Source organism: Rhincodon typus, chromosome 17 (genome assembly GCF_021869965.1).
Source record: "Rhincodon typus isolate 14 chromosome 17, sRhiTyp1.1, whole genome shotgun sequence".
NCBI classification, from domain to species: Eukaryota; Metazoa; Chordata; class Chondrichthyes; order Orectolobiformes; family Rhincodontidae; genus Rhincodon; species Rhincodon typus.
In genome coordinates, this window is record NC_063348.1 from 18,715,635 (window position 1) to 18,733,636 (window position 18,002).

General features: G+C 41.4%; 1 protein-coding gene across 1 annotated transcript in view; it reads left to right on the forward strand.

The window, feature by feature from the left end:
* LOC109937250 (acyl-CoA 6-desaturase) overlaps positions 1-18,002 on the forward strand; it is a 36,632-nt gene that overhangs the window by 7,628 nt on the left and 11,002 nt on the right. Inside the window, exons 2-3 of the mRNA XM_048607307.1 lie at positions 8,639-8,749; positions 15,199-15,396. Of these exons, the coding sequence (XP_048463264.1) occupies positions 8,639-8,749; positions 15,199-15,396 (309 nt within the window). The remainder of the gene's footprint in view (positions 1-8,638; positions 8,750-15,198; positions 15,397-18,002) is intronic.

An 18,002-nucleotide genomic window follows, 5' to 3' on the forward strand; every position in this document is an offset into this window, starting at 1 on the left:
TCAGCTCACATGCCAAGAATCTCCTTTCTCAATGTTCTCACATACAGTCAATGCCAAAGCTCTATCCATGTGTCTCAAGATCTTGGTCCCAGGATTACTCAATCAATACTAACAACTCATTACCTATTTCCAGAAATTGGTATAGGCAGCTCCTACACCCTGCCTTCCTGGAACATTTTGCCCTAGAACCACCCTCTTAAAAAAAAGTGAGAAGAGTGAGAAAAAAACCTACATTATTAAACACGCATGTACAAATAATTACTGTCTAGTCACTAATCCAGTTTCTATGCGAACATGCACCGAATAATGGAATTTGAGCTTGAAAATATTAACACGTCAGTTTTTTAATAAAATCAAAATTTGACTTATTTCAATCATTGTTAAGTCAGTTGCAGTGATAAATTACAAAAGCTGTAGATACATGACTCACATTAAACAGCAGAATGAGAGATAAATGTCATCTATTATGTTCAAGATTAACTATTATCATCATAGTCATAGAATCCCTACACTGTGGAAACAGACACTTTGGCCCAACAAGTTCACACCGATCCTCACAGCATCCCACCCAGACCCATCCCCCTATAACCCAGCTAATCTACACATCCCTGAACACTACAGCGAATTTAGCATGGCCAATCCACCTAGCCTGCACATCTTTGGACTGTGGGAGAAAACCAGAGCACCTGGAGGAAACCCACATAGACACAGGGAAGATGTGCCAACTCCAAACAGACATTAGCCCAAGGATGGAATCGACCCAGGTCCCTGGTGCTGTTAGGCAGCAGTGCTAACCATTGAGCCACCGTGCCGCCCATGAAACTGTACAAGAGTGAAATCAGTACGAAGAAATTTATCTGTAATTGAAGTAGCAGTGTAGTCAAGAAGATGTGATGATGGGCATAAAGTGCACATTTGATTTATTTATTGTTTCTTGTGTATGTTAACAGCACATGTAACGTCTCCATCGCTCAGAAAATTCTGTATTGTTCCTGGAAAAGTTGATTATATGTTACCCATTCTCAGTGACTCGTTATTGTCTTTACAAGACTTTTCACTGGTTGCTAGTACCTGTCTAGCACTCCAGCACTTCCATTAGCTCGGTGTATCCTGCAACTAGCTGTGAGCACCACCATAAAACAAACTGAATTTGATTAGAAGTTGGCTATCAGTTCTAGTGAGCTTCATGGAGAGCTTCTCTCAGTAAAGTCCTAGTGGAATTCTCATGCCATTCTTCACAGCTCACTGCATTAGTTATGTGCCACACCTCTATGGCGCCCTGCTTGTGCTACCGTCTTCTTAGCAATGATGGAAATACTCACCAATGCTGGGATCTCCTGAGACTCCATTTTTAAAACCCAGCTGTTCATCAGGTCAAGGGCTGCTAGCCAGGAGCTGCCCCGAACAAAGCACGTAGTGGGAGAGGAACTGTAAAGAGATGCTTCTGAGGGCTCATGGGTGATGTGGTTGACAGGTCTATCATCGCTTATCTGTTTGAGTCATTGTAACTGCAGTTATAACAACCAAGTTACACAGTTTACTTGGCCTTAGTGTCATCCCATCTTGAAACCTTGTCGAAGGTTGTGCTACTCTTTCTCTAATGTACAGTGTAGCACAATGTTTCCTCATTCTTCAATGTGAGAGCATCACATCCTGGAAAGCTGTCAAACACGTGAATATGTTTATTTTTTATTCAGCAACTGCAAAAGCTGTGTTTGCTTTTGGCAACAGACAGGGACTGCTTGACTTTCATATCATAGATTCCCTACAGTATGCGGAAGCAGGCCATTTGGCCCATTGAGTCCACACTGACCCACTGTTTCTGCTGATCTTGCCATATTTTCCCAACAGACTCGCCGTTGTCCACATCGTTCAATTCGTTCTTTAATAAATCAGAAAGGCAGATAAAATAGCTTCAAATTGATTTCAGAAGGCAAGTTTAGAAATAAACTGATCTAACCTCTAATTAATTTGAATAAAGCAAGGAAACTGAACTTTGTAAGCCTTAAAATTATGTATTAAGCTGCAGATAGCCACATTGCATCAGCTAAAATGTTAAGAATTGGTTCAGGATATGGGTGTTGCTTGGTCCATCTTTAATCGCCTTTGAAGATGATGGTTAGCTACATAGAGCTGCAGGCAAACCCACAATGCTGTCTGAAATAGCATTTCAGGATTTTGACCCAGCGACAATGAAGGATCGGCAGTATGTATCCATTTCAGGCTTCGAGGGGATCTTACAGGGCAGATGTTCTCATGTATCTGCTGCCCTTATCCTTCTAGATGGCAGTGGTACTGGGTTTGGAAAGTGCAGTCAAAGGAGCCTTGGTGAATTTCTGCAGTGCATCTTATAGGTGGTACACACTGTTACCACCGAGGGTTGGTGCTGGAAGGAATGAATATTTGAGGATGTAGTGCCAATCAAATGGGCTCCTGGATAATGTCAAGCTCTTTGAGTATTGTTGGAGCCACACTAATCCAGGTAAGTGGTGAGTATTTCATTACATTCATGACTTCTGCCATGTAGGTAGTGGGCAGGCTTTGGAGAGTCAGGAGGCGAATTTCACATTGCAGAATTCCTGGCCTCTAACCTGCTGTTGTAAGCATAATATTGATGTGGCTAGTCCAGTTCAGTTACTGGTAAGTGGTAATCCCTAGGATGTTGATAGTGGGCGATTTACCTGCGGTAATGTGGCTGAATATCAAAGCACGTAGGGCACTTGCCACTTATCAGCCCAAGCCTGGTTCTTATCCAGGTCATGTTGCATATGGACATGCACTGCTTCAGTAACTGACGAGTCACAAGTGGTACTGTGGATTGTGCAACCATTGGCAGTCAACCTCACCTCTGACCTTATGATGGAGGAAAGGTCTTGATGAAGCAGCTGAGGATGGTTGGGCCTTGGACACCTCCCTGAGGAATGCCTTGCAGCAGTCTCGTGGGACTGAGATATTTTATCTCTAACAACCACAACTATCTTCCTTTATGTGAGGTATGACTTCAACCTAGGACTCTATGTTCTATAACACTCTTATGCTAGAAATATGCCAATTTAAAAGTTCCCAGATATATGCAAGGCATTTCATGCTTTACATTTAGTTCTCCAGTGATTTCTTTTAGTGTTAATTTTAGCAGGAACATATAAACAAATAGCAAACATTCATCTTCCATTGATGTACAGTATAGTACACTTGGTCTCTAGTTGTGTCTGTTGATGGTGATGAGGCCTTTGTGGTTTTAAAAAGACAGACCAGGTTAAATACATCTGTTCATTAACGGTAGAGCCATACATTGTGTGAGACGTCTCCTTTGTACTAAAACACTCTACCCTCCAGCTTGTAATGAGTAACTTCACTGGAGATCTGCATGCATATGTAAAAGCTTTTTTAAATTTGCTGCAATTCAAAACAATGTTTTTTTTGGATGGATGAGATGGAGGGAGAAACCAGGGATTTACAATTACCTACCAATCAGTGTAGAAACAGCATCCCCTTCTCCTCAGTGTTCTTAAAATAATTAGTCTGTAATTTAGTTCAGAATGCCCGTATATTCAACAATTAGATATTGTAGCTTTAGCCGTAGAATAGGTGTTTACATGGTTTACCTGTGTAAACCATCTGATTACCATATTGCTTCAGATCAACTAGTATTCAAAGAGTAAATAGGCACTCCCTGTGGATCAGCTTGTTTAAAGCAGAAGGCAGTCAAGTTGTATAACTGAGAAAGATCAGAGATTTGTTCTTCGTCTGTGCCAAGTTGGCTAAACTCATTCAGGGAATTTGTTGTTGGCCTCAAGAGGAGAAAATCAATCAGGATTCCTCATTTAACCATTATCCAGTGACTCCCTCTGTAAATCCCAGAGTGGTTATCTTGTGGGATCTTGCTCAATCTGTACTGTAATCTTTTGAGGTGAAGAGTCTGCACATGCAAACTAAGTAGTTGGCATGGATTCTCTGCTGGTGCGTTGTGCAGACTGGCATCTCTAATTATTTAATACAGAAAATAAAACTCAGAGTGGAGACCATGTTTTAAGTATCCCATTGCAATTATTCAGGAAGAAAGTAGTGAATTTATCTAAACACAAAGGATTAGAAGTGCCTAATTCACTATGGAAGCAAAGGAGACAAATAGAGAATTTTAAAATTCAGGTATCACAGAAAAACATGCACATTCCAGCCATTTGGCTGCTGACTATAGGTCACTGGGCTACAGCAACAAGAGGCTAATTGTATTTGACATGGGAATATAGGATGATGCCAAGACCATGTGAATAGCTGGTGGGAGGGCTGCTATTCAAGCAGAGCCTTCCAGGTTTGAGAGACAAGGGAAGCTGATGAAAAAGAAATTGTCACTTCCTTTCTCTTCATTTTGATTGTTAAGGGGAAAGATACATGGTAGAAGATACCACAGAGGTGAGAAAGAGAAGTGCAGATAAGGGAGGTGAACAAGAGTTGATGCCAAACTTGGATTTTAAAAGCCAGTGGATCACGAGGGCTAAAGAAGACTGAGGAGGCAAGGAATTAATTAGCTTTAAAACAACAAAATACTCAAGGGTCAATCGGCATTTGTGGAGTGGGAGGGTGGCAGATGTGCTAGGTCTTGGGTGTAACACCTTTTCCAAACTCAAGCTGTAGTGAAGGAACATTCCTACTACATCAGTGGTTCTTACACCAGCCATTTTTGTGGTGACTCCTAATGAAACTCAGTTTATTCCTGAATCACGTCAATGACAAATTGGATCGATGGTGCAAAAATAATGATTTCAGGTTGAATGATATTCAGGATTTCATAATATAATAGCACATATCTGTTAGGGTGTGGTTAATAGGCCTCAACAATTATTACAATAAGATGATCATTCTCACACTAACCAATGCAGCGGAGTTGAACTTGTGTTTGAGTGTGATGAATGTTCACCTTCCTATAGATTTTAAAGAAAAATGCATATAGTGGGAATTATTTTTTTTTAAATGAGCTGAAATTTCCTTGAAGCTGCTTCTATCCTATTGCTGCCACTTTGTGACACGTAAAAATGGTTTCGCAGAGGAACGTGGGACTCGGAAGTGGGGGTAATCCATTTGGTCCTTCAAACATGCCACTGTTGTCAGAGAAATTATGGCACAGAACTGGGGAAACCCCAAGGAAGAAATTCTCAACCCAAAATGTTGGAACTACATAGCACCATCAGAAAGAGTATTATTTTATATGGGCCCTTTATTCAGCACTGCAGAATAGCAGAAGCTCTGAATGTAATAGAAAACTGAATTATGTGGTTAGAGAACTAATGCCCGCAGAAGCTAAGGCTAAATGCACCCTGAAAAGAATGTCTCAGACTGACTGGGAGATACAGTGAGTTAGCACTCTGACCATTCACCTCTAGGATCTGAATTAAAATCCAGCCCATAGTGGGAGGATGAAGAGTTAGAATTAGACTGTGGGATTAAATCACCCTCTCTAATGCTCATTAACAAATCTTCTCTGAAATAAAATAGGAAAGCCTCAATCAATTTATTGACCTGTTGGCATACACAGACATAGTTAACATTCTGAGTCAAATTTGACTTGAAACCCTAACACACTTTCTCCCCAGAGATTCTGCCGCTCATGCTGATATTTCTGGCACCTTCCGTTTTTATTTCAGCTTTACAACATCTGCAATATTGTGCTATTATGAAGGTATCCATAGAATGCCTACAGCATGGAAGCAGGCCATTTAGTCCATCAAGTCCACACCAAAGAGCATCCTAGCCAGACCCACCCCTTATTCTATCCCCGCATTTCCCACCCTATACACTATGGGCAATTCACCTAACCTGCACATCTTTGGACTACGGGAGGATACCGGAGCACTTGGAGGAAACCCACACAGACACAGAGAGAACATGCAAACTCCACACAGACAATCACCCAAGGCTGGAATCAAACGCAGGTCCCTGGTGCTGTGAGGCAGCAGTGCTACCCACTGTGCCACTGTGCAGTGGCTTATCTCCCATGTAAGCACTATTTGGCTTGGCTGAAAGTTATGTTAAATAAAATAGAATTAGGCCAATCAATTTCCATTTCAATAGTAATTGCCAAGTTTAAACACAATAGAACCAGTTAGTTAACAAAGCCTCTTAAGTGGTTTTTATTTTAATTGTACCAAACCAACCATCAGATTTTCCATTTACATACTGCTTAACTATGTGGAAATGTTATAGCAGAACACCAACTCCCTGATTCTAAGCCATGCCAACTCACTGCTTCAGACTATATTTATTTTACAATAATGTGCGGTTCTTAATTTTATATTAGCTTAGCACTGTAACTGCTGGAAGAGTGGAACAGCTACTTTCAGTCAACTACTACTCCTCCAGTGTAAAATGAATAGGCATAATTGGGAATTGTTTGCTCACCTGAGCTCATAGGGAATGCTGAACTGAAGTCCTTCAAAATTAACAATCAGATTACATCAACCACTTGTGACTAAAAGTGCTGGTGACCCATTTAGATCAGGTCGTAGATTTAGATATACCTGCAGTGGCTGCTTTGTTTGCCCAAGCACTGCACTCACAACATATTTGTGAAAAAAAAGGCCTGCTCAAGGACTGTAAGAGTACATATTAGGTTGAAATTACAACCCAAGGACTGATTGTGTACATTGCAACAATTTGCGCTTTTATATAAAATCTTTTTAAACATCCCAGAGGCTTCCTGGCAGTCGAACCTGTGGAAAATGCAGATGCTAAACAGTGGTCAGCAGAAAACTAAGGAAAAAGGACTAAAGACTTAGCCAAGGAAAATGTTTTCAAATGTGGGGAGAGTGGAAGCGTGACAGAGAGGCTTCCAATGTACAGTATCATGGTAGCTGAAAGTTCATTGAAGCATTGGAAGTATTATTTTGGAGTACACTTGATTCTGCTATAATGCATTTTCCGGCAACGCAAATTAGCTATAAGGCGACTGACAAATAGGGGAACACAGTTTCTAAAATGCAAACTTGTGTTGGCTATAATGCGATTCCACCTTGTTGTTGATGTTTTGGAAGATGTTTTTAGAAAGTATTGCAGGAAAAAAAATTTGGATTTCAAGATTCTCCTCATCCTGGATAATGCGCCAAGCCATCCTTCACCATTGGCGAACTTTCTGAAAACACCAAAGTGCTATTTCTACCCCCAGACACAACCTCTCTCCTTCAACCCATGGACCAGGGTGTAATAGCAGCTTTTAAAGCTTATTATTTAAAGCACACATTGAAGAGGCTGATTGCAGCCACTGAGGGGGATTAGGACGGTGTTCTTCAATTTTGGACGAGCTTTAACATCAAGAATACAATTGACATTATCGAGAAGGCCTGGAGTGATGTCAGTAAGGACTGCTTGCATGCAGTTTGGCGGAAGCTTCTCCCAGATTTTTTTCAAGATTTTAAAGGCTTTGATCTGTCAGAGGAACTCCCAAGAATCTAAGAATATCATGTTGATCTTACAAATCAAGTTGGATTTGAAAATGTGGAGAGTGAGGATGTTGAAGAGCTGTTTGAGTCCCACTGTAAAGACAGTCTACAGCTGATCTATAACAACTTGTTGCTGAGGGGGAAGTGGAAGCTGGAGATGAAGAGGAAGTCCAAGATGCAGCACCACAAGAGCTTTCCACTTCTGTTTTGTCTTCTATCCTGAAGGAAATTGCGAAACAGTTGCAGTTCTTAGAGGACAAAGATTACAATGCAGAACGCAGCAGGGTAACAGTTTGTGGAATAAGATCTTATTTGGCACCCTGTGAACAGCTTCTTTATGAAAGAAGAAAAAGGGCAAAACAACAAAAACTGGATGTCTTTTATTAGCCAAACCCCAAGAAACAGTCAGAAGACTATGAACCACAGCCATCCACTTCTGGATTAACTCTTTTACACCCTAACCCTGCAACCACTACTGCACCTGAAGGTGATGATGACGATGATAATGGTGATGACGACCCTCACCCCCTGCATTGACAATAGAGCAACCTCAAAATCTCCTCCCCCATCAAGTTATCATGACATTTTTTTCAAGGTAAGGTGTTAAATTTGCTTTTATTTCATTATTAGATATGAATTAAACATTTATTCAAACTGTGCCGTCCTTTGAATTAGGCTTTTGAGTGATTTTTGAGCAACTTTGAGTGATATTTTTTGGTTGTCTGCCCCAACCCCACTTTTCCCATAGACCCTGTTATTTCTATAGCGCAATTTTCTATAACCTGATGTTCCGCAGGAACACAAGGGTAGGATAGTCCAAAAGTACTTGAATTGATATCATTTTGAAGAGCTATTCCTTTGTCTTTTGTAAGAGAGTTATGTGTGATGAGAGTGGACAGTTTTATTCATACTTGCAGTGTCCAGAGCTTCCCTTTATTTTGGCGTTAGGTGAGAGAGATTTGTCATTTTAAGAGTATGACCCAGAGGCTTGGACATGCCATGCTGTTGTTGTGGCTGGCCTTGGGCAGTAGTTGTAGCTGGTGGATGTTGTTGAAACAGGGCAGAGAGAATTTTATACTGCATCTAACCTGGGATTACTTGGTGCTAATGCAGAGGAACAAGTGACAAATCATCCCCCTCCTTAGCATGGACATCCCCTGCCTTGACTGACGCAAATTCACAATGTTGAATGTACTGTCTTTCAGGATGCATTCCAGGCTTTCCATCCAGACCTCACCTTTGTCCGTAAGTTTATGAAGCCGCTTCTGATTGGTGAGTTAGCTCCAGGTGAGCCGAGCCAGGACCGTCAGAAAAAGGTGAGATGTTGTTTCATTTCATGACATTGGTTGTTTTGAACAGGGTTGCCACAATTTCCTTGTAAATTAGCACTTTTTAACTATCTAAAACACCAGTGTTCTCCTGGATACTGTTTTGTGATGACCCTTCCAATGTGTTTCTTGAACCTACTTTGTCCATCCACAAGACCTTGAACATTATGAGAAAAGCATGAATGTGAGGGAATTTTGTTTCCTCTGCCTGTAATTTTTGATATTTTGGGAGAATCTTAACCAGGGCTGGGGTGAGGGAGTTGGAATCAGTCATGGGCATCAAGACGAAAACACATGCTGGGTATTGATGACACTGTGAAATTGACGGGTGGATTACCATGCAATACTGAACCAGGACAGTTGCTTCCTTGCCTAAATGAAAGACTTTTTCTGCTAGGACTGGGTCTGAGAGGGTGCTTCCACTGCTTTGGAGATGATTTCCAGTTTTCTTAGATCATTCCTCCTACTCAAACTTCTTATCGCATGCAATAGCACTCCCTTGCTGCTTGCTTTGTCACCTGTATCAGAGCAGCTTATGCTTCGCTTGAAACTCTGATGAGGAAAAGAGCACCAATGCCAACAACACCAAGAACAACAGCAGCTAATGACGACAGCTCCCTTAGCAACCAGCTGTTCCATGGAACAGAGAGATGTAGGCAGCTTCAACTCTGAGGAGATGAGTACCCTAAATACAGGCAGATGATCAGTTTTCTGACAAGGCTGAATAGCCTTAGGCAGCTAAAATGTACTTGACAGATAGTTGCTGATATCCACGTGCCTCTAGAACAAGCCCTCCTTCCAAATGGACTAAGTAGGCATGCATTGCCGATGGCCATCGTAGCCAGGGCCCCTGTGAAAGGCTTATACAGGCACAGTTCAGTGAACCTAAATAGTTCTACATCAAGCATTCTCACAGGTAGCATTCCTTCCCATTTTGAAAGCACCAGTTGTTCATCTTCTACACTGTTACTCAGAGACAATAACGAAGATAAATGAACAATAAAGACTTATTACAGTGATACATTTGTAAACACCCAAGTACCCCTTGTGAATCTACAAAACCTTTTTCTTTCTTTCTAATACCTCTTTTTGGTGCTGCCTCTGTGGTTTCAGCAGCGTTTGAGTGAGGATTCTGAGTTCCCAGTTCTGGCAACTAGAATGTTCATGGTCAGTGTCTTCTGAGTTTTGGAGCTCAGGAGGACATGGGTCAAAAACTGTCCCAGCTGCACCTATCCACAAGGTGGCTTGACCATCTAGATAGGAGGGACTCCAAATAAGGAGTGGTGAGGAATGGAGTGAGCATTATGAATACTTTGAGCAGAGTCCCTTCTTCCATGTGGTTTTTGGCCATCTTCCCTCTTGTGATCCATCCACAATTCCTCGATAACCAAGATCTGGAGGTCACTTGCCGCACTTCTGTGCAAGGTTGAGCTAGGGTGTAACCTTTCAGGGTTAGATGGCAAACTGGGTATGTGGTCCAGCATGCACTCAGTTGCCTGACACATCCACACAGCTGGCCAATCTTTCCATGGAGATGGACATTAGCACAAATAACTGGAGCATCATTGTGCTTAATATTAGAGATAGACTCCTCCAGTGTCTCAGCCAGGAGCCACTCTGCTGACAGGACCTCACACACTTTCTGTTCTTTCTCCAGAAGAGGCATCTTTGTTGATGACATCATAAATTCAGTATCAACATTCATTTGAACTTAGCTTGGAGTGTCATGCTCCCTTCATGAACTCTCCAGTGCTGTCTCTGTCTCCAGTGCCTGCTGCCCACTTAGGAAATGTGATTAATTGTGTGACCAGATGTCTTGGAGGCCTCAATAAAGTGTTTGTCTGAGCCAGTGGACGCTGCACATCAATCCTTTTAAGATGGTGTCTCAGAAAGCATGGTGTCCTTTGAGAATTCCTCACCTACTCTCACACCAGCTCCAACACCACTCAGTTGAAAGAACCATGAGATACTGAAGACATAAACATAACAAACAAGGAAAGAGGCTTCAAAGTGATAACTGAGCAGATGATCATATTTTAGTTACTGATGACATCAATTCAAGACGAGTGAGTGTTGCCTGTCACGTGCAAAGTGATATCAAATTCAGTAGCCAGGTATGTGGGAGGCTCCCGTCTCTCCAACCCGACTGGCCATACATTCTACCATTTTGTTGATCTCCCTCACCTCCTCCAGTGGTCAGGATGACTCTTGCTGTGTGCCTAGTCCCAGTTCTGTACCTCTTACTGAGATTCTGCATTGCCTTCTGTTCAGGAGAGCAAGCAGAGAATTGTGAGAATGAGGATTAAATTCATAACGTTTGTGGAGGATGACTGCAGGGTGGATATGTGTTGGCAGTGAGAGGAAGATGAATATCAGAGGTGATTGTTTAGACAGGGGTGTGAGGAGCATGCTTGAGAGAGGAATGGTAGAGCTTCAAGGTGTATTGTTCTAAGGAATGCTGTGTAGGATAATGCTCAGGAAGTCAGAGTGTGAGGTGGGACACATGCTTGAGAGATGCTGCTCACCATTCCTGCCCTTGTTAGATTATTTGAAACTATTTTCACACTGCATCCATAGCTGAGGTAGCAAATGCCTGAGATAGCTTCACTGTAGGACAGAGAGTAAATCAAGAAATGCTATCAGTTTATGAGAAAAATACTGCCATTTCAAGTGCATTCTGGACTTCTGAAGCTAGCAAAGGATGGCTTAAATAAATAGAAGTAGAAAATTGCATGAGAAAGAAATGTAAAAATAGGCAGTAAGAGCTTCTACAAGTATATAAAAAGGAGAAAAGTAGCTAACGTAAACATTGGTCTATTAGAGGGGGAGCCTGTATAATTAATAATAAGTATCAAGGAAATGGCAAATTGAACAAATATTTGGCATCTGTCCCCAGAGTAGAAGGTACTAAAAGCATCATAATAATGGTCAAAATTAAGGGGATAAACGGGAAGGAGAAACATAAAACAAACACCACTTGCAGAGGAAATGCTTTTTTTTAAAAGACTGAAGGACCTAAAGATGAGCAAATCCTCAAAACTTGAAGGCCAACATCCTAGGGTCTTAAAAGAAGTAGCTGTGAGACAGAAGATTCATTTGTTGTAATCTTCCAAAATTTCCTAGATTCTAGGAAGGTTCCAGCAGATTGGAAACCCACAAACAAAAATGCTACCCAAGATATTAGTATGGTAAAGGGTGGACTAATTAATGGCAAACCTGTCTTCAAAAATGAATTATTTTCAGGTTGGCAAACTGCACCTAAAGAGACATTAGTCATCTGCACCCCGCCTTGTCAGGACAATAGCCAATTATTGATCATTAGATTTTAACAATATTGGTTTGAACCCTACCATGGTCACTCCAGGAACTGTTTATAAGCAGTATAGTAAATGCTAAGCATTAAATGTGTGATTGCAGTGTCACCGTTCTCCCAGCTGCATTGTAAACTGACACCATTTAAAGGGATCTAAGTTACTCCACTCATCATCTTAAATAATTGAATGACCAATGAGATAATGGTAGTGGATGTTCAGAGATGTGACATTGAATATGAAAACAGGGGACATTAATTGTATTAATCAGAAACTAAAAGAAGCGTTTCTCCTAATTTTTCATTTCCATCAGTAAAGGTCCAGCATAGCCTGGATACAGAGTAGTGTAGAAACAGTTTTTCTTCAATCTCAGAAAAGCTGCAATGTGGGTTAAGCTTGTTGTGCACAAGATCTGTTCAGACAGCTTTATTCAAGGATCAGAATTTGTAAATGTACAATGAGAGGGATCTACTTTGATCTCCATTTTTCTTCTGTGCAGCTCTGTGCAGCCAAACAGATGGCTGGCTGAATTGTGTACACTCTGTAGTGCTGTCCATGCATGCCACCACCTCCCCCACCCCACCCTGACCACCAAATTTGTCCAGCAGAATTGGTGGCATCAGGTTGTAAGTAGAAACCCCTGTGGCCCAAAAAAAGGACTGCTAAATTTTTAGCTCTTGGTGGATACTTCTACAGAGCAGAGGAGAAACAGCAGCCTGGAACCCTGCCAAATACAAATCTACTCTGTCTTATCTATGCTCAGATTCTCCACTGAGCTCCAAGTACCATGATAAGAAATTCCATGAATCTTACCAATTCCTCAAAGTGAAACTATGTAAGCACAGCCAATTAGGCCACATTAAAATAGCAATGCCATTTAACAAAAAGCTGAATTAGTTTTTGTGTTATATCTAGGCTGTTTCAAGAATCAGTTATTTATTTGATGGTTGAGCAGTTGTCACAGTGTTTGGAGAAATATTTGTGGTAGACATCTTTTTCTCCTTCCAGCATCTCACCCTCCCCACTCCATTCCTCCTTCCTTCTACCTTGCCCAGCAAACTGGGGAGATGATTCCCTTTTATGTTCTAACTTAAGGTCCCTATTTTTATGGGTACTGAAATATCTCCGAACAGCCTGTATTTGCTGCACACTTTCACATCAACATATGCCCACTCAATGCTGGGCGTAGAGTCATATCCAAATGTTGTACTTGGCGGATTAGTGTTTGACAAGGCAGGGTTTTTTCTTATTCCACACTTTTTTTAAAAAATAGAATCTAGGCGCATTGTAATGAGGTGTTTTTAGCTTTTGGGGTTAAGAACAATAAGTCTATGTTCTTCTCTTTCAAGTGACATCAGTAGCACCTCTATAAGAGGATCTGAGCCATTGAATAGCCGATAAATAAGAATCAAGCATGAATTGAGGCTCCAGTTACCTGTGATCTAAAGGTTCCATTATTGCACTGTATAAAGCTGGTATCTCCTTATCAATGCTGAATAACATTGGTAACTCTGCACTGGTTGCAACTTCACCTGGAAAGGATTTTGTACAACAGGCCTAAAAGGAATTTGATTTTCCTTTGTGCTGTCATGTACAGTCTGTACTAGTGTGGATAGGAGCTAGCACCTCACCCTGTTATAACCTTACCAGTTTTCAGGATATGATGCACATATATGATGCACAGAGAAGTCAAAATGTCAGTGCTGGCATTTGGTAATATTTTCCACTTTTGGTTTCAAGTATGTGAAGATCATGTGAATTAGATTGACATAAATCTCTCTCTACACTATCTTATCACAGATCATTTTGGATAGATGCAAAGCTAAATGCTCTAAATGCTTTCCCCTCAAGCATAGTGAATTCGTGGAGGGGAAAGCTATCCCGGTTGTTCCAAACACATACTTTAACAAACACCTATATTTCAAACAAGATTCTTCGAAACAGCAGAGAGAAGAGACTTTTTCTCTCATTGATCCATGTTGTTTTTGAACTGTCCCTTTTACTTCCTTGTGTCAATCCAATCCTTCACTTTGAATTGCTCTATTCTATGTTAATCACACTGGATTGAGTGGATGCACTATCTGTTCATGATGAATGGTTTTAATTTTGTTTCTTTCAAAAAGTTGCCCAAGCAGAGAATGGAATGATTGTGATTTGAACTGCCTCTACAAGTAGAAAACAGTGGAAACTGAACAAAAGGAAATAGACTGAAAGCAGAGTTGAGAAAGAGGTGGGAATGTTTGCAGGGGACGTTTTAGTGGCAAGAGCATAGAAGCTGAAGGTACAGTGCCTATGGTAGAATAGTGATCAATGAGAACTAAAATTGATGAACAGGATAGGGAAGATCATGCAAGTAGCAGTTTGGAGAGGTAATTGAGGAAGGTGACCCATTTTGCTTAGGTAGTTTATGTTATTAATAGAGCAGAGAAATTTGTAATGAGGTGAAAAATAATGATCAGTTGCATGGCTTTCAATTGGGGACTGAATAAGATCTACAAACATTGGTCTAATTATTTCATCCCTTTAACCCTTTGCATCTAAGAACTGCGCTTTGTTAAAAATAAAATTCACGGGAGGTAGGCTATGCTGGCTTGGGCAGTTAAGAATTAAGCATATTGCCGTGGATCTGGAGTCATATGTAGGTCAGACCAGGTAAGGATGACAGATTTCCTTCTCTAAAGGATATCAGTGAACCAGATGGGTTTTCGCAACAATCAGTTAGCTTTTTGACCTAGATTTTTATTGAGTTCCAAGTTTTGCGGTGGTGGGATTCAAATTCATGAATATTGGCTTTACCATTACACCATCTCCTTTGATTGTCCTTGTGTAATGATACTTAATGGTCAATCAGATTTAACACTGAAACAGAATGAGTTTGAATTTTACTTTTTATCTAGTGTCGCCCAAGGTACTACACCTAATTTTGATCCACATTGGCTGAAAACCCACCCTATGAGTGGGTATCACAATATAATGGATAGATATACTGAAGGTAACGAGTATAAAACTCTCTTTAGTTTGTAATAAACTTGTCTGCTCTGGGAAGAAGTGCCATTGTTGATGGTTGTAGTGATAAAGAAGCTTATCTGAAGTTTGGCTAAGGAACTCTCCTTCATTTGGTTTCAGAGTGAGTTGGTTGAAGATTTTCGAGCCTTGCGGAAGACAGCAGAGGACATGAAACTATTTAAAAGAGACATGGTGTTTTTCTCCCTCTATCTTGCCCATCTCTTTGTGTTGGAGTTTCTGGCCTGGCTGACACTGTCATATTTTGGAACCGGCTGGATTCCAACTCTCCTTACTGCCTTAATCCTGGCAACTTCACAGGTAAGAACCAATCAGGACCATATAATAGGATTGTTGAAGGGCATGATCCCAGGCAAAATGTAGGATGCCTAACCAGGACCTGGTTATGCACTGTGTTAGATTGTTTTCTCCAGTATGCAAGCTCAACTTAAAGATGATCTGTTCAGCTACATTTTAGTTGATGCTCCTAAATGAAAGGACTAATCCCAATCTAGGACCAAATAGATGCAGAGTTTCACTAATTATATTCCAATATTCAAAATTGTTCAGTTTCATTCAATCACCAAACATGTTCATTCTTTCTTTGCCTTTGTCTTGACGTAAAGTGACTAAATGGTCATGATATGAGATAAAACAAACGCTCTCCAAGGGAGCCATGGATTAAATAAGAATTGCCAGTTCAGAATTTCAAAACGAAGTTTGGGTGTGACAAGGCAATGACCTAGTGGTATTATTGCTGGACTGTTAATCCAGACACCCAGGTAACGTCCTGGGGATGTGGGTTTGAATCCCACCATGGCAGATACTGGAATTTGAATTCGATAAATATCTGGAATTAAGAGTCTAATGATGACTGTGAAACCATTGCTGATTGTTGGGAAAAAAAACCCATCTGGTTCACAAATGTCCTTTAGGGGAGGAAACTGCCATCCTTACCTGGTCTGGTCTACATGTGATTCCAGATCTACAGCAATGTGGTTGACTCATAACTCCCTCTGGGAAATTAGGGATGGGCAATAAATGCTGGCCTAGCCAGCGACACCCTCATTCCATTAATGAATAAAGAAAAAAAAGAACAAAGATAAAAGCTGATATAGTTTTTTGAGGAAGTTTAAGGCCCAGTCTTTGTCTGGGACAAGGAAGCCTGACCTGCACACTCAACCCATGTGTGACTTCACGTCTTTTTTGATTTTTCACACAGTGATCAGGTACATAATGCGTTTTACATGAGGAGTGTGGCTGCAGAGACAGACTGGTTAGAAGGCCCACCTCAATTCTCTTAACACAGGAGGCAAGTTCCAAACATTGCTTGAAGTTCCTCTAAATGTCACCTTTAACCCCTCACTCTCACCCACCCATAGCCCCATGCCCTCTCAAATCATCTATACCACTTCATAACCCCAGTATGCCTCCATATATCCACCAATATCATTCAATATGCACAGTGTACTTCCCTAGGGGCCATGCAATAGTAATGGAAATTGTTTTAAAATTATTGGAAAAACATTAAATTTCTATCAATTGAAAGCAAAGACACTAGCATGGACAAATTAAGCAAGTGAAAAAAAGTCTTTTAATACTTTAAGTGCCTATTGGGTTAGCAAACAAGCACCAATACATATTAAATGTGTGTTTTTATTATAAGCTGGTAAAAGTTTCAATACTTCTAAGACCACTTTCTGAGCTGATGCATTTGAAACCAAGATTGGGCAAGTTTAGTCTCCGGGTAGGAGCAGTAGGTTGTGGGGAAGAGAGGATGAGAATTGTGTAGGAGTATCTGCAAGGAGGTGATACATAAAATATAGATTGGAAGGAGGTAGTGCAGAAGGGACATTCATCCAAGTTTAAGAGTACCCTGTCTTTGAGGGGGTCCGTGTATCATCACACTTGGCATGGTCACCTCACATGCCAGAGACTGGTGGTGGAAAGGTGGGCAGGTGCAGGCTCATGTAGACAGTTTGCGTGGGGACCCAGGGAGCTGCGAAGCCTGTGGGGTTAACAGGTCAGGCTACTGGAAAAGGGATTTGGATATTCAGGGGCTCACGGACATTTTCAGGCAGGGTTTGGGAGCCATTGGCTGAGGACTGCTCACCATCATCTTCCATCATGCTGGAAAACAAAAGTGCTTAATAGGGAAGAAAATGGCTGTGCCTAATGTTCCCCCTAAGCTGGTGTGGCATCCACTGTCACTCACAGATCTTGGAGTTCCGCACAACAACAAAGAAAATGAGATGGAGTGTTGGCTGTGTCGCAGTCTGTGACTCAGTCTGTGAGGGAGGGTCTTCAGCATCTATCCAATGTTATGGCTTTTAAAGGGTAAGAAGAGGGCACAGAGACACGTGTATTGTACAGGACCCAGACCTCTTCCTGGGTCACCAGTCCAAATTTCAAATCAGACCACTCCACCAGACTGAAACTGCAGGCGTGCAGGAGACTATTTTTATACTCCATATCCACGGAGCCCAGAATTCTCCCACCCATGCACACCCAAACTGGAAGCGATTGTTGGGGCCATGGTCTGTTTCCAAAGGGCCTCCAAAATCCCCCATCACCAGATTGACATAGCATGTGGGAAGGAATTCATTTTCATCCACCATTTAAGATGAGGAACCTAACCTCAGTGGGACAAATGGGTGTTCCTAACCTGCAGAAATGGCCAGAAGGAATTGGGACGTATGTGGGAATATGAAGGAATCTGACGGGCTGGATTTTATATTTCTCAGCAGGTGAGGGAGGAGGAATAGTGCCTGAAGGATCCATTCATTGCCCTGCCACTGTCTGTGCACTTCAATCAAATATTGAACAGCCAATCAGAGGCTCCTAACCATACACCCTGCCCCTTGCTGCCTTCCAATGTTGTATTTATTGTCAATTGAAAGTTGATAAATTCCCATAACCTGATGGGC